Source organism: Spizellomyces punctatus (assembly GCF_000182565.1).
Source record: "Spizellomyces punctatus DAOM BR117 chromosome Unknown supercont1.12, whole genome shotgun sequence".
Classification (NCBI taxonomy): domain Eukaryota; kingdom Fungi; phylum Chytridiomycota; class Chytridiomycetes; order Spizellomycetales; family Spizellomycetaceae; genus Spizellomyces; species Spizellomyces punctatus.
The window spans coordinates 620,907-635,603 of record NW_015971548.1 but is presented as its reverse complement, the minus strand read 5'-3'; the positions used below and the strand labels follow the sequence as shown (position 1 = coordinate 635,603).

General features: G+C 48.0%; 6 protein-coding genes across 6 annotated transcripts; 4 read left to right on the top strand and 2 right to left on the bottom strand.

Moving 5' to 3' along the window:
- On the bottom strand, positions 1–2,316 carry SPPG_06621 (uncharacterized protein). The gene is made up of 5 exons (XM_016754821.1): positions 1,587–2,316; positions 1,335–1,527; positions 1,156–1,270; positions 717–1,088; positions 1–648 (listed from the first exon to the last, which is right to left on the bottom strand). The coding sequence occupies exons 1-5, from the start codon at positions 1,847–1,849 to the stop codon at positions 128–130; spliced, it is 1,464 nt and encodes a 487-aa protein (XP_016606261.1). The 5' UTR covers positions 1,850–2,316; the 3' UTR covers positions 1–127.
- SPPG_06620 (uncharacterized protein) lies at positions 2,108–2,955 on the top strand. The gene has a single exon (XM_016754820.1). The coding sequence runs from the start codon at positions 2,130–2,132 to the stop codon at positions 2,823–2,825; it is 696 nt and encodes a 231-aa protein (XP_016606260.1). The 5' UTR covers positions 2,108–2,129; the 3' UTR covers positions 2,826–2,955.
- Positions 2,956–3,474: 519 nt separating this feature from the next.
- Positions 3,475–4,863, top strand: SPPG_06619 (uncharacterized protein). The gene is made up of 3 exons (XM_016754819.1): positions 3,475–3,585; positions 3,654–4,424; positions 4,522–4,863. The coding sequence occupies exons 2-3, from the start codon at positions 4,261–4,263 to the stop codon at positions 4,679–4,681; spliced, it is 324 nt and encodes a 107-aa protein (XP_016606259.1). The 5' UTR covers positions 3,475–3,585; positions 3,654–4,260; the 3' UTR covers positions 4,682–4,863.
- Positions 4,850–7,323, bottom strand: SPPG_06618 (hsp71-like protein). The gene is made up of 2 exons (XM_016754818.1): positions 7,180–7,323; positions 4,850–7,062 (listed from the first exon to the last, which is right to left on the bottom strand). Exons 1-2 carry the CDS (start codon positions 7,221–7,223, stop codon positions 5,166–5,168), a joined length of 1,941 nt encoding a protein of 646 aa, XP_016606258.1. The 5' UTR covers positions 7,224–7,323; the 3' UTR covers positions 4,850–5,165.
- Positions 7,324–8,726: 1,403 nt separating this feature from the next.
- On the top strand, positions 8,727–10,624 carry SPPG_06617 (uncharacterized protein). The gene is made up of 6 exons (XM_016754817.1): positions 8,727–9,182; positions 9,248–9,292; positions 9,359–9,559; positions 9,618–9,746; positions 9,805–10,256; positions 10,323–10,624. The coding sequence occupies exons 1-6, from the start codon at positions 8,738–8,740 to the stop codon at positions 10,512–10,514; spliced, it is 1,464 nt and encodes a 487-aa protein (XP_016606257.1). The 5' UTR covers positions 8,727–8,737; the 3' UTR covers positions 10,515–10,624.
- Positions 10,625–10,797: 173 nt separating this feature from the next.
- SPPG_06616 (uncharacterized protein) lies at positions 10,798–14,647 on the top strand. Its single transcript, XM_016754816.1, has 13 exons — positions 10,798–10,966; positions 11,036–11,424; positions 11,482–12,056; positions 12,114–12,611; positions 12,681–12,827; positions 12,894–13,301; positions 13,380–13,489; positions 13,561–13,664; positions 13,735–13,851; positions 13,918–13,994; positions 14,055–14,123; positions 14,178–14,408; positions 14,479–14,647. Exons 2-13 carry the CDS (start codon positions 11,052–11,054, stop codon positions 14,533–14,535), a joined length of 2,766 nt encoding a protein of 921 aa, XP_016606256.1. The 5' UTR covers positions 10,798–10,966; positions 11,036–11,051; the 3' UTR covers positions 14,536–14,647.
- The last annotated feature ends 50 nt before the right edge of the window (positions 14,648–14,697 follow it).

Sequence of the window (14,697 nt, the reverse complement as noted above, 5' to 3'; positions counted from 1 at the left end):
TCACTGCTCATCGATGATCCTGTTCCCCCAGTCAATCATGATGAAATCTTTCTAACCATTCTCTTACTATTCAAGTAGTATAACAAACACTTCCAAACTTTTCTCCTTTAAACCATAACATTCTCAATCACTCATTGTTCCATACAGTCTCCTTCTCAGATGCCAACGGTTCTTGCATCGTCGGTAACACTTGCTCAACAGTTGCACTACCCCCTTGTACTTCACCCGCAAATCTAAAATAAACGACTCCAGCAATGAGAGTCCATGTCAAATTCCACACAATGACCCATCCAACGCTGAAGCCGCCCGAACAAAGGCTAACAGCACTCATGGCCGCGCAAAAGCCCACTCTGTAGAATCCGAATGCGGCAGCGGTTTCGGATCCTGGTTTGTAAGATCGTGAAAGTGCCAAGTTGATGGTTGTATTTAGGGTGGTGTCCAGGTGGCCAAGCATACCACCGACTAGAAGGTAGGGCTCTAATAGTGATGTGATCTTTTGGTGTAGACTGTTTTCGAGAGTGGGGAGAAGGGAGAGGAGGATAAGGTAAGCGCTAAGACCAGTGCCTAGGAAGGAGCGGAGAAGCGGCTTATAGCCGAACTTGTCGTAGATAATGCCGTTCACATATGAGAAAATGCATTGGATGAGCCCTACATTTGAAAAAGAAATGTAAACTACCTGAAGGATGCATAGGCAACAATAACGGGCTTTCACTTGCCATAACATAAGAACACCTCAGCTACTGCAATCCCACTCGACCCAGTAGGAAGCAACTCTGGCAACCTCCCAAACACAAACGCCAAATTACATCCCTGCAACCAAATACACGGCACAAGAACCGCACTTTTCTTCATTTTGGCCACGTTCCATACCGCAGTGACCTGCTCTGAAATCGGTACTGGTTCTGGTTTGGTGGTCGGCTTCATGGGGTCCGCAAAGATGAGCAAAACTGATCCTAGAGCGCCTGCCACGAACATTCCCCAGATCATAATGTTGATTCCGAGGCCGGCTTGGAGTAGCGCGATAGCGAGGAGGTTGCCAAAGACGCCGTTTAGATTGCAAATAGTGAAAAAGAGCCCGGTAAAGTATCCTATGTGGCAAAGGGGTAGACTCATCAGTAATGATCTAGTGTCTGATAAAGTCAAGCGACAGCTCACCTGCCAACGTTCCCCCCGTTCGATCGCTCAAACGACTTACCCATATTCCCTGGTTTATCCACAAAACCCCGGATCCCAGCCCAACTAGCAGAGAACAGAAAAGTACCAGTCGGCTCTACCCGAAATCGAGCAGATATTGTTATCACAGGAATCATGTAGCATCGGAGGTGAAGACATACCATTCCACTATTCAGACTTCCAATGAATGCCACAAACAGCAAGGACGCCGCACACATTGCCCATTTCGCTCCCAATAGCTCCCCTACTCGAGGAGCCCCCAGGGACCCTATTGCAAAGAACCCGTAGATGACGCCGAGTACCAATGTACCAATAGACGGGAAGAGAAGGGTGATGTATGCCTGAGCTACATTACTAAAACAAAAGCCATTAGCCAAAGAATGCAAGCAGGATCGATTTCAAAAAACACCTACAAAGCTGTAAACAACAAGCAGAATGCAGCGCCGAGGTGCACTGTTTTCAAAGTGTAGCCTCTCACACTAGTCGTATCCTGTTGGAGCAATGGGGCCGTTTTGAGAATGGAATCATCTTCACCGACCTCGACCTCAGTTTTGGATTTGTTACGTTGGATAAGATGGGATGAGGCTCGGCGGCCAATTGAGGATGTTAGGCCTGTGTCAACGTCTTCGGTGGTTGGAACCTCGGCCGCATTGGACAGGAGAGAATGATGGCTCATTGTATTCTTGGAGTGCCCACAACGTAAAACGATGATATAAAATGTTGGCGACGATGTCAAACGTACGCCATGCAGTGATTGTCTATTAAACCGCGGTATCCCTATAACTTGTTAACGTGATTCGAAGAATCCGTAGAATTATATCGGCCAAAAATAAGGTTTTGGGTCACGATCGGAGAATAACCTCACTGGATGTCGTAAGCGATTGCAAAGCACGTGTTGCAGTCAAGGAATGGGACTTGCATTTCACCTGCTTTCGAGATCACAGATTTGATAACGAATGCCGAAACGATTGTCAGCGACGACGAATGACACCAATGCGACCACAAAGCGGCCTCGAACCATTCCACCCTCTATAACACCCGCTTCCATGCAATACACTCTGTCACATGCCACTGGCCACCTGATTCACTACCCATCGTTCTTTTCCCCCACCGCCTCTCCCACGCTTTTCACGTCTCTCCGCACAGTACTCCCCTGGAAAACGATACCCATAACTATTTTCGGTCGGCAGATTGACCAACCACGTCAAGTCTGTTTCATAGCCGACAATAATACCTATTACGCATATTCCGGCAGTGGTAAAATGGGTACGATGCTCCCGGACTGGCCCGATGCTCTCAAAGAGATTAAAGAGAAGGTAGAGGAGGTAGTAGGAGAGAAATTTAACAGCGTATTGTGCAATCTATATCGGAATGGGAGCGATTACATTGGGTTCCATAGCGATAATGAAAAATCGCTTGGACCGGCACCTACTATTGCGAGTGTATCGTTTGGCGCTTCGAGAAAGTTTGTTGTAAAGCCCAATCCGGGGGGTCCAGCTCGTGAGGCGGGCAAATTGGAACTCGTATTAGCTGATGGATCGTTAGTGATTATGAAAGGAATGATGCAAAAGTACTGGAAACATGCCGTTCCAAAAACAAGTCGGAAAGTTGGGGAAAGAATTAATTTGACATTTAGAAAAGTGGTTTCTTAATGATGCTGCAGCTATGCAGTCTTGTGATATTCTTTTGTATTCGTCTATACCTACGGTGTTGTCCAGTACAAGCTGTGGATTATAATTTATTGACCGCCGTGGCATCCGCCCGTGGCCGCTTTCACCTCCCATTTTGTTCAGTCGTGTTATTTTTCCGCATAAAGAATATACAATGCAGAGATCAGATGAACTGCTTTACAGTACTCCCGAAAAGCATGTGCAGCAGGTGGCTACACCGCGGGTTGGAGCTGTCCTTTCATTGCATTGTACCTTCTCCGGCAATTGTGGTTGATGGACCTTGACTTGTTCCTTTTGTTAGAGGATGCTGATACTCATTCTCCGCCGTACGTTGCCTACTGATGGCGTGCATCCCGTGCGAATTCCACATTGTCAGCGTCTCAGCCAGCAACTTTTCTCGCTCAATAGCAAGCAGACTCAATGGGCTGTGAAGAGCTTATTACATGGGTATCTCTCTAAATCTATACTAGTATCATGTGTGTGTATATGCTGTGCAAAAAGGCCATATCCTATCCATCACGTAGCTGACCAGGTCAACTGGACGTCATGGGGCACAGCGTGAAAATAGGACCAACAGCTGAACAGTCCACTGCGTTATCTCAAAAGATCAACAGCCTGTTTTTTTTTATCTGCGACAGGTCCATGGAAACTCTCTTCAAATGGAAGCAAGAATCAAACCCAACTTTTTATGGCCTTGGTCGTCCTGTCCTCTCTCTAAAATAATAAAAAAAAAATTCGAAAAGTTCGTCACCGTTCCATAACCGTTAAACGTCAAAGGCTTGAACCTGTTTGCTAAAAGAACTTTTGCAGCATACCCGTTCGTGTTGAATGACCACATTCTTCCGACAACTTTCAAGGGCATTTTTTAAAAAAAAAAAAAGCCCCATAAACTAAAACTAAATCCAACAGCCGAAAACCCGAAAATCCCAAATATCGGAACCCCCTCCCCAGCAGGCCCTCAACACGCGCTAACTCAACAAGAGCGCTACGCACACTTTATCCCCTGTCGTGACGTGGAAGGGGCACAAGAGCTCATCCCAAAACCACTCACGTTCTGGAGCAGTTCTAAAAAAGATAGGAAAAACAAAAAGGAATATGGCGCAAGTTGGCAGTTTTTTGTGAGCTAATCCTCCTTCTTGAAAGTGACTTCATGGGGACTCAAGTAGAACAAATGGCTCTCGTTTTTTCTTTATTGTATGTTTTTCTGTGCCATAGCCAGTCTTGGGAATCGGAAGGTTTTTACAGACTGTGACAAAACTCTACATAACAGCATTACGTCCTCTGGTCTGAACGGGGCTTGCAGAAGCGACTCGGCATCCAATTTTGTTTACGTCCCGCCCTTCTCCAACCTGCAAAACTCTCATCTTCCCCCCCATCCCCATTAATTACCCCCATCAAGAAACACATTTTAGGGAGAATGTTTACCCTTCCACATATGCTACCACCGCCCAAAACTCCACCCCCAAAGACTCCTACACCAGTAGAACAGGAATCACGTCTGGTGCGGTTGGAAAAGTATTTGGAGAAATTGCAAGAGCAACTTGCTTTGGAGAGTGTCCCTGTGTCGGAAGCAAGTTCAAGGTACGCACAACGGACGCACCTTTTGTAAATGTAACCAGAACACACACATGTCAAAAGTATAAACTCTCATTTTTTGTTTTGCTTGGATACTATATAGTCTTGTCAAGTGCTCACAGTCGATGCTACTGCATGATCCGCTCATCCCGTCGTCATATGTAGAAAAGATTTACCCAGACGAGGAACGTCCCCCCAACATTTACAAGGACCGGTCTGCCAATTTGAAGCGAATGTGTGTGCAGTCGTGTAGGGTGTTGTAAAAAAGTTGTCATCTCGTTGTTCAAAGAACTGTATAGTTAGGTTGGCAGTGAAGGAGGACAATAAGTAGTGACCAGTGTTTCTCTTTCTTGCACATAAAATATCTTGATGGTATGTATGGGGAGAGCAGTCATCAAATGCCACATCCCATTTCCAATGTAAATAAAAAGTGCCTTAAACCAAATCCAATTCGTTGAGGGTTATATATACATATTCCTTTCTGTTTGTCCAACTGTAAAGTACACGAAGAGTGCCAATGCAAAAAGCATCCCCACCCAACCCCTTCACAAACACCCCATCTAAAAGCAAAATGAATAAAGCAAACTATCCGAAGGGCATCATCAAAGCCCGCAGTTTGGACGAGTCTGGGCCATAAAAGCACCAGCATTAACAAATGCGTTCTCGCCCATACAACGTCTAAATTAGCTCTTCGCACAAATAACACCGTAACCCAACCCCTTATAGACTATGTTGGCATATATGTGTTTAGTCGACCTCCTCGACTGTGGGGCCAGCATCACCACCGGCACCTGGGAATCCACCTGGAGCAGCACCGCCAGGGAAGCCACCAGCACCACCTGGTGCACCCGCAGCACCGTACATCTTCATCATGATGGGGTTAGCAACTCCCTCAAGGTCTTTTTGCTTGTGCTCGTACTCCTCCTTGGAAGCCTCAAGGTTGCTGTCCAACCACTTGATGGCCTCATCGATGGCAGCCTCGAGCTTGGTCTTGTCAGCAGCCTCGAGCTTGCCGGCAATCTTCTCATCCTGAAGAGTGTTGCGGAGGTTGTAGGCGTATGACTCGAGTCCGTTCTTTGCTTGGATACGCTCAGCGGCAGCCTCATCCTCAGCCTTGTACTTCTCAGCCTCGGAAACCATGCGCTCAATCTCCTCCTTGGAAAGACGACCCTTGTCGTTGGTAATGGTGATCTTGTTGGAACGACCAGTGGTCTTGTCGACAGCGGTGACGTTCAAGATACCGTTGGCGTCAACGTCAAAGGTGACCTCAATTTGAGGGACACCACGGGGAGCGGGGGGAATACCGGTAAGCTCGAACTTGCCGAGCAAGTTGTTGTCCTTGGTGCGAGCACGTTCACCCTCGTACACCTGAATCAACACACCGGGCTGGTTGTCCGCGTAGGTGGAGAAGGTCTCGGACTTTTTGGTGGGAACAGTGGTGTTACGCTTGATGAGAGCAGTCATGACACCACCAGCGGTCTCGATACCGAGGGAGAGGGGAGCAACATCGAGCAAGAGAAGGTCTTGGGTCTTCTCGGACGTGTCACCAGTGAGAATGGCGGCTTGGACAGCGGCACCGTACGCAACGGCCTCATCGGGGTTGATAGACTTGTTGGGCTCCTTGCCGTTGAAGAAGTCTGTAATGAGCTTCTGCACCTTGGGAATACGAGTAGAACCTCCGACAAGGACGACCTCATCGACTGAAGATTTGTCAATCTTGGAGTCACGGAGGACCTTCTCGACAGGCTCGATGGTGGAACGGAAGAGGTCTTGGCAGAGCTCCTCGAAACGGGCACGGGTGATGGAGGTGTAGAAGTCGATACCCTCGAAGAGAGAGTCGATTTCGATGGAGGTCTGGGCGGCAGAGGAGAGGGTACGCTTGGCACGCTCACAAGCGGTCCTGAGACGACGAAGGGCACGGGGGTTGGATGTCAGATCCTTCTTGAACTTGCGCTTGAACTCCTCGCTGAAGTGGGACACGAGACGGTTGTCGAAATCCTCACCACCCAAGTGTGTGTCACCAGCGGTAGCCTTAACCTCAAAGATACCATCCTCAATGGTAAGGAGAGAGACATCGAATGTACCACCACCCAAATCAAAGATGAGGACGTTCTTCTCGCCCGAAGTCTTCTTGTCCAAACCGTAGGCAATGGCGGCAGCAGTAGGTTCGTTGATGATTCGGAGGACGTTCAAACCAGAAATGGTACCAGCGTCCTTGGTGGCCTGACGTTGTGAGTCGTTGAAGTAGGCGGGGACGGTGACGACGGCATCCTTGACGGTAGCACCGAGGTAGGCCTCGGCGGTCTCCTTCATCTTAAGGAGGACCATGGAAGAAATCTCTTCGGGGGTGAAGGTCTTGGTCTCACCCTTGAACTCGACCTGGATGAAGGGCTTTCCACCCTTGTCGACAACCTTGAAGGGCCAGTGCTTCATGTCAGATTGCACCTCGGCGTCCGCAAATCGTCGCCCAATCAAACGCTTGGCGTCGAAGACGGTGTTGATGGGGTTCATGGCGACTTGGTTCTTGGCGGCATCACCGATCAAACGCTCGCTGTCGGTGAAACCAACGTAAGAGGGAGTGGTACGGTTACCCTGGTCGTTGGCAATGATTTCGACACGGTCGTTTTGCCATACACCGACACAACTAGAATGAAAAAAGAACATCAGTAAACAAGTTCACAAGACACAATCCCTGCAATTCCCTTCCGCGCAATCAAGCTCTCTCGCATCGCTCTCCCACGCTACAACAAGTACTACTTACGAGTAGGTGGTACCCAAATCGATACCAACAGCCTTGGAAGTCATGATGCTTGTCTTGTTTCAATAATAAAAAATGGGGGGGAACAAGTAAGGCCAAGACAGACGGGGGGGAAGGAGGGGGGAAAAGCGAACCCTCGCCCTCTTTATATGCCCAACGCGTGTGAAAAAGAAAAAACCGTGTGAAATAGGTGCTTGTATGACTGTGCCACTACCACTACTATAGGAAAACGATGGGTGGGGAATGTGCGAGATGGATGGAGAAGTTCCAATTTGTTCTTTTGCCTTCTATTGCCTTTCTTCGTCATTTTTGCTTTATTAGGGAATATGACGCGTGGCTATGCAGATATTAGCAAAGGCTTACGTTGCTGTGCTCTTGTTATCGATGTTTTTAACAAGTACAGGGCAATCAAGTGTTCTTTGCGTGGTGTTTTGTTGGAGGACATTGGATAATAAGCACTCTCAAAATGATGCAGCGAGCCCAGGCACAGCCGGCCAATTGATGCCTCGTGTCACTCGATAGACTTTTGATTATCACCCAATGCACGGGTATGCGGTGTCATTTTGGTTGGGCTGCCAGTGTAATAATATTCGATCAGGAAAATGTTCAAGGGTCTCTAGATCTCTTTTGAAGGACGAGTTTATTTCATCAGTTCAGAAATTACCCATTTTATCCACACTGGACGGTTCGAAGAGAACTAGGGATTCGGGGATTCGGAGCTTTAAAAAACATCATCAAAGGTTAACCTTAAATTGAAATCAGACCCGCGTTCGCGGGTTTACCCTTGGGATCCATCCCATTTTCGAATACAGAAATTTCGAGATCTGCAACAAATGGATATCCGCTCAAAAGGTTAATGGCATTCATGGTGCTGAATTGGGTCCCCGAATGGTTGTGAATTGACAGGTGGAAAACGGATGCTTGGAAACCTGGGCCTTGGTAGCAGATAGTTATTCATGGCGTGCAGAGTACAAGTGGACCATGTATCAGCTGAGACACGCTGATGCAACTCTGCTAGACCTTCCAGCTTCCTATGAGGGGAGAACGCTCCATTGGCATTGCGCTTGGTTAACTGCCGCATGTCACCATGATGTGACACTTTCTGCGGCTCGAAGGAAGTGATCAGCGGATATTCAGCGTTTTCTTCCTCCGTGGGCGTTCAAATCTTAGCCGGAAGGATTTCATTCCCCTTTGCTGCCTCACTTATTATCTCTATGTGCATCCTACGAAAAGGTTGCATTCGCGGGAGTTCACCCATCTATAATACGATCAGTGTGCAAAATGTTGCATAAGAATCAAACCTTTTGATGATTGATTATTCCTGCATTTCAAGTAATTGGGTTCTTTCAAACCTCGTAGACAGGTGGCGTAAGATCGTCTTGCAATCAAGTATCTCCTCACATGTGTCCACATGGTAAGAAAGTATTCTTCGCTTTCTGATGAACAGGACCAAGGGCTGGTGTCAGGAGGACGCACGTGATCCGTGAGGACGGGCAGCTAAGCAGACGACTTTCGCGGCCACAACGCCCTTTCCTCAACCATCTCCACTCGCCAACTTTAGATGGACATCACACCAAAATGCAAGTACTGGGACAATTGCTACCAGAAGAATCCCCAGCACTTGGCCAAATTTCGGCACCCCCAAAATCACGACCCACACGGCCACTCCAACGCTGATCCCTCCGTAGGTCAAACGGTACTCTCAACCACGACAGCCATTTCTCCCGAACGCACCAAAACCCCGAACTTCTTGGTCGAATCAGAAACAGAAGAGGAAAGCGACCAAGATGAGCTTTCTATTGCCAAAGACGACGCGCCTCTGGTCGTTCTTGATGGCGATACTGCCCCTGAGGATCTTATCGAGGAATTGCCTGCAGAGGACGGGCTGGCGTGCATAGATGGCATTCGCCCATTGAAAATCCTTCAAGATGGTGAAACCACGGAGGTGTCAAGCAAAACGAGCTCGGCAACTTATACCATAAAACGGACTGCGGACCATTATTACTGTAAGTCTCAGAGTTGTAGTTTCACCCTGACCGCGGTTCTCACGTAACTGGACTTGCTATGCTAGGCACTTGTCCGGCTTGGAGAAATCAGGGGGCCGTGCCTCTTAACGGTATGGTGGTACATGTCTCCATCAAACCAGCACTTATCGGGATATCGTAAGCTAAAACTACTCCAGCCAGGACATGTAAACACTTGAAAGAACTCTTGGGCGAGGAGTACGAATTGGCAAGATATAGTGCAAATGGAGGTCCAAGTACTGGTACCTCAGCCGGAAAGCGTAAACGTGCTGGTGACGGTGGAGTGGGACCACCCGGAAAAAAGACCAAGGCGGTTCCGCCTAAATTACTGCTCGCTAATCCTTGGAATATTGCTACCGGTATACAACAATTGTGGAAGCATCTATTGTCTTCAGCACTCTAATATCTCTAATTCAGGGCCTGATCCAACTGGATGGTGGTTGTCGGAAAAACTGGATGGCGTTCGAGCTCTCTGGGATCCTCAGCAGAAGACGTTTGTCTCCCGATTAGGCAATCCGTTTACAGCGCCGGATTGGTTCACAAAAGGTGTGTAATTGATATAGCCTTGGCGTATGCCGATATGTTCAATGACATTTGCCTAAAGACCTGCCAAACGATATGTCTTTGGACGGCGAGCTCTTTTGCGGTCGCGGTCAGTTTACCCAAACCATTTCAGTAGTGAAAACTATAAATTCGAAACAATGGTCGCGTGTTCTCTTTCACGTCTTTGATACTCCCAGCCTCCATCAAAAGCCGTTTGAAGAACGAATAGACGCCATCAAAACGTACGTTAATTCAAAACATAACGCCCTAGAGAAGATTGTGCGCATTGTAGAACAAGTGAAATGCGATAATCGAGCACATTTGATGGACATGCTCAAAAAGGTGGAAGCACAAGGTGGAGAAGGACTGATGATGAGGAAAGCAGGCAGTCTCTATGAAGGAAAACGGTCGGCTACATTGTTGAAGGTAAAGACGTTTTTTGATGCCGAGGCTAAAGTCCTCGGTTATGAACCTGGGAAAGGAAAACACAAAGGGAGTACCGGGGCTTTGAAGGTAGAGGGAAGTGGTTTTGTCAGCCCCTTTTCCAGGTACTCACGTACAATCTATTTTATGATCCAGTGCATCATGGAATCAGGCAAGCTCTTCAAGATCGGCACAGGTTTGTCCGATCAGGAACGACGCAATCCACCTCCTGTCGGTGCAATTGTTACTTATCGGTTCCAAGAGTTGACGCCAGACGGCGTCCCAAGGTTTCCCAGTTATGTTGGAGTGAGAGTCGATGTGGACTGTCCAAAAGACCACGTTCCATAATCTCAATACCTAATACAATAAGTAGTCAGGACTACCGGCAGCGTATTTAGGAAATCAGTTATTCACAATAATTATGTTAAAATACTGCGATTCTTGTCTGCAGACCCTGATTGAGTTCGCCTCAACTTGGAGGAGAGTGAACAAGGACCCATGTTAGGGTGATCGAATTCGCCACATGCGCCCCATGGCAATTTAACCATGTATGGAATCATGAAAACCACGTCATTTGCACAATGCGATCACTTTGGTGTCCTTTCCCACCCCTGCAAGCTTTAATTCGACAGGTACTCAGGCTCGGACGGTTTTCTAACCTTTTCGTTTTTTTAACTTGCGGGTGAGTGTTGGAGGAGAAGCGGCTGCCTATTGCAGCGGCCGAACAAGAACGGGTGTTTTGGATGCGGATCTGCATATAATCATCGCGTGAGACCGTGTATCCCAGAACCTCATTTCATGTACGTGGCAGAGTCTGGGCAAAGAAACTTGCTGTACTGTGACTAAGGTGAACAGGTTTCGCGGGCTAGTGCTATTTTCTCACACATGAGCGACGCCGAGATGCCTTCGACAACATCTATAACGACTTCTCCTCCGACCTCGCCTGCATTTCCGCCTACGAACATGCCATCCTCCCCTCCGACGTCAACCAAGCGGCCCCCTCCACCCGTACCCCCCAGGCCGCCTAGTCTTGCTAAGCGCAATATACGTCAACGTGCTCGTCTTTCAGTCGCATCGAGCACCTCGCGTACGCGTTCGATCCTATCGGGGATTGACTGGAAATCGCAACCTGAGGATGTAGTGCTACCACCACCAATGTCACCCCGTAGTGAGGTGGACAGGGCAGAAGCCGAGATTGCTGGAAAGCAGAATGGGAATGGTACACCAGTTGGTGGTCTTGTAACGGTGCTCACTCCCGGTGTGTATGAGACCAAGAACCCGGACGAACAAGATGGAAAACTGATAGATTTACCAGCAGATTCACCTTCACAAACGCCCACACCCAAACCAACCCCCGATACACTCCTTCGATCAGACTACTTTACTTCAAAACCTCTTTCGCCACCCCCGCGATCCGAAGCTTCCACGCCAAGAACATCGCCTTCGCGCCCTGTCCATCTTCTTAGACGTTTATCATCGCATCCAACATCCTGGAGATCGTCTCTGTTTCGTCGCTCCGGAGTCTCTCCTAATGGCAGCCCAAAGATGACGGGCGAAGAGGCTATTTTGAGTAATGTCTTTGGAGGCAGTCTAAGTCCAGAAATTGCCGAAACCTTGCTTGAAGATGATGAGATGGAAGTTGTACCTGTCTATAGCGCTATCGCGTTATACGATTTTGAGCCAGACGAAGGATATACGGATATGGTTCCTCTCAAGGCTGGTGAACGAGTGGTTGTGTACGGCAAAAGAAATGTGCGGAATACTGTTCTGTCTAGTCCTGATTTCATGGAAGATTGGGATTGTGCAAAGGAGGTTGAGGTCGCAGATGGATGGTGTCAAGTCGAATTGGAGAATGCCGCTACAGGGTTTGCGCCCGTCTCGTACTTGATGGTACGTCCATTGCCTGTTATATTGTGCATACTAGTTTACCAAAAGTTTTGCATACAGTTCTCGTCAGACACAACCCCCTTGGAGACTCAGCAAGAAGTGGAATTGGCAGTAGCAGATGCCGCACCTGATACAGCAGGGTTTCAACCTAGCGACTATATACCAGTCCTCCGTCACCAACCAAGTTTCGATGAAACTAAAGGCGTTCGTCCATCCCATCGGATAGTCGAACAATTTCTCAACGGCCTCCGTGAACCTAGTATCGCCAGCATCGGAACCGATAACCTGTCCTATCCGTCCGCAATGTCAACCATTACGTCAACCACAGCCTTCATCACGTCAAAAGTGCGAAAATCTTTGAAGCGGCTCTTGACCTCATGGTTCTCTGGTAATAGCGTCCAAGATTTCATTGTGAAAGGAGGAAGTGGCTCGCCTGATGGGAGGGTTGAGGATGAGAGAAATCTCTCGTTTACAGAGTCGGATGATGAGTCGGGAAGGAGGATTTCGACTGCTAGCGCGACTCATGGTTTTCGAATGCATGACAAGCATTATATCAAGGTGAGTTTATGGTGTCCTGAGGAAGGTTAGCTGCATACTGAAGATTGTTATGGTATTGTCACATACTAGCCAGGTCCATGTTGGGCTGGCAACAATCCGGCTTTCACCGTCACAATGCAAGCACCTCAACGACGGAGAAAGGTGTCTATTGATCATTCGTACAGTGGCACTAACACGATCGTGGATGAATTTGTCTCCTACCGAATTGTTACATGGGTATGCAAGTGGTTTACATTGGGATCTAGTCTTGATTGACTGACCCTTTTTGACATCGTCCTGTAGTTTCCTGACGATGTAATGAACACCTCCAGTGTCTATCCCATCCCCTCAAGCACATATTCCATTGTCACGGTCGACCGCCGATTTACCGATTTTGAATGGCTTCACGAGCGTCTCCTCTTCCGCTTCCCTCCACCCGTGGTTGTTCTGCCGCAACTGCCGAGGAAACAACTCCACCTAACAAAACGTTTTGACGTTGATCACGTGGAGCGCCGACGAAGGGGTTTGGAAATGTATTTGAATCATCTTGCCCGACATCCTGTTCTAAGGTCAGAGGAGGTTGTCATGTTATTTTTGAGCTGTGGCGGAGAGTTTGCGAGTGGTCTTGATCGAGAGGATATGGCGAGAGCTATTGAGGGTGGGGAAAGGTATGGCGACGGAGCTGAGCCAGCAGTTGTGGTTGAAGATGAGGTGTGTCTTGCGGCATGCATCGTGGTTTTTAGGAGGTGATTGACCGATTTTCTGACTCCTTCTCTTGCCTCTATGCAGGAATGGACGAATGGAATGAAGCAATACGATGCTGAACATAGCCAACTGCATAATGCGGGCCCCGCCAATTTTTTTACAAGGGTTCAGCAATTGCATCCATCAGAGGGCGGGTATGTGTGACATCCCTGCCTTGGTCTTTAAAGCATTCTTTGTAATTTAACTCACTGCTCGTGCTTACTAGGTACCCAAACATGATGGACCGCTTTTCAGCTCACTTGGAACTTGTCGACACACACCTAGAGCCCCTAATCGATTCATCGCAGAAGCATCAATGCTTGGTTGGAGGTGAGTATCATCACCCTAGCGGGAGCAGAACCTGGGATGTTGACTATTATGAATACGTTTTGGCTCATAGATATACCCAAACATTACGAAACCATTGCAAATTCTTTGGAGGTTCTTGCCCGTGGAGGGAGCGAAGAGGGCCGGTTGCTAAGGAATCTTTCATGGTGTTGGAAACGAGGGTGCTTGGGTATGTTGCAACAACGGATGCTTGCAAAGTGATGGGTGCTTTTGATACTGAGCGCGAATACATTAGAATGCCATGAGTTTTCGGCTTCCATCTTGAGTGTGTCGAAGCAGTTGCATGGTATTGCGGAGCTTTATGATTTGCATGTACGTTGAGGTGTGAATAATTGTCTGCCGACTAACCGTTAACTAACGGACTGTTCACAGGCCAGGACGGATCTGGCCATGTTCAATGAACGTGTTCGAGACTACCAAACGCTCGTCAACAGCTACCAAGTACGTCAAGGTTCTTTTTCCAAATAATAGGTTATCCTCATCATCCCTTCTTAGGCACTCTCCCAACTCAACGACGTTGCTGAAACACGGTATGAAGAGCTTTTGGACCAACATCCACACACGTCCGGTGCAGCCCACGAAAGCATCACCGGCATGAAACGCCGGCTAACTACCGTGTGCATGGTTGCACAAGCTGAAGTGGAACGGCTGCATGAGGAGAAGAAGGTTGAATGGGAGCGTTACGTGAAAGATTGGTTGGATGGGCAGATTTCGGTGCAGGAGAAGGTGGGTTGGTTGTGTTTCTGGACTATTACGTGCGTGGTTTTTGACGGTCGTACATTTTGGCGTGTATTAGGTTCTCCAGCACTTGAAGGCGGCCAGAGAGGCAATGGGAAGAACAGGGTGTGAATGAATTACGTACATAATTGTGTTTCCTGCTTGAGTGCCTCGTTATCTCTATTTCTACTTGTCATATATTGTACTGCTACCGTTCTCATAAATATATGGTATGTGTATTCTGAATAGTGTGTGGTAGTGCTGTGAGCCGTTTAACGCTGTGTGCTCCAGTTATAGT

What these genes read in the sequence shown, in the direction of transcription:
- SPPG_06619 (XM_016754819.1), top strand. Translation starts at nt 4,261, where the DNA reads ATGTTTACCCTTCCACATATGCTACCACCGCCCAAAACTCCACCCCCA. An exon ending in GTGTCGGAAGCAAGTTCAAG is followed by an intron (nt 4,425 to 4,521) that starts GTACGCACAACG and finishes GATACTATATAG; the next exon opens with TCTTGTCAAGTGCTCACAGT.
- SPPG_06616 (XM_016754816.1), top strand. Translation starts at nt 11,052, where the DNA reads ATGAGCGACGCCGAGATGCCTTCGACAACATCTATAACGACTTCTCCT. An exon ending in CGCTCGTCAACAGCTACCAA is followed by an intron (nt 14,124 to 14,177) that starts GTACGTCAAGGT and finishes ATCCCTTCTTAG; the next exon opens with GCACTCTCCCAACTCAACGA. An exon ending in AGATTTCGGTGCAGGAGAAG is followed by an intron (nt 14,409 to 14,478) that starts GTGGGTTGGTTG and finishes GGCGTGTATTAG; the next exon opens with GTTCTCCAGCACTTGAAGGC.
- SPPG_06617 (XM_016754817.1), top strand. Translation starts at nt 8,738, where the DNA reads ATGGACATCACACCAAAATGCAAGTACTGGGACAATTGCTACCAGAAG. An exon ending in GGGGGCCGTGCCTCTTAACG is followed by an intron (nt 9,293 to 9,358) that starts GTATGGTGGTAC and finishes AAACTACTCCAG; the next exon opens with CCAGGACATGTAAACACTTG. An exon ending in GGAGTACCGGGGCTTTGAAG is followed by an intron (nt 10,257 to 10,322) that starts GTAGAGGGAAGT and finishes TTTATGATCCAG; the next exon opens with TGCATCATGGAATCAGGCAA.
- SPPG_06620 (XM_016754820.1), top strand. Translation starts at nt 2,130, where the DNA reads ATGCCGAAACGATTGTCAGCGACGACGAATGACACCAATGCGACCACA.
- SPPG_06621 (XM_016754821.1), bottom strand. Translation starts at nt 1,849, where the DNA reads ATGAGCCATCATTCTCTCCTGTCCAATGCGGCCGAGGTTCCAACCACC. An exon ending in TGCTTGTTGTTTACAGCTTT is followed by an intron (nt 1,528 to 1,586) that starts GTAGGTGTTTTT and finishes CTTTTGTTTTAG; the next exon opens with TAATGTAGCTCAGGCATACA. An exon ending in TGAGGTGTTCTTATGTTATG is followed by an intron (nt 649 to 716) that starts GCAAGTGAAAGC and finishes TTTCAAATGTAG; the next exon opens with GGCTCATCCAATGCATTTTC.
- SPPG_06618 (XM_016754818.1), bottom strand. Translation starts at nt 7,223, where the DNA reads ATGACTTCCAAGGCTGTTGGTATCGATTTGGGTACCACCTACTC. An exon ending in GATTTGGGTACCACCTACTC is followed by an intron (nt 7,063 to 7,179) that starts GTAAGTAGTACT and finishes TTTTCATTCTAG; the next exon opens with TTGTGTCGGTGTATGGCAAA.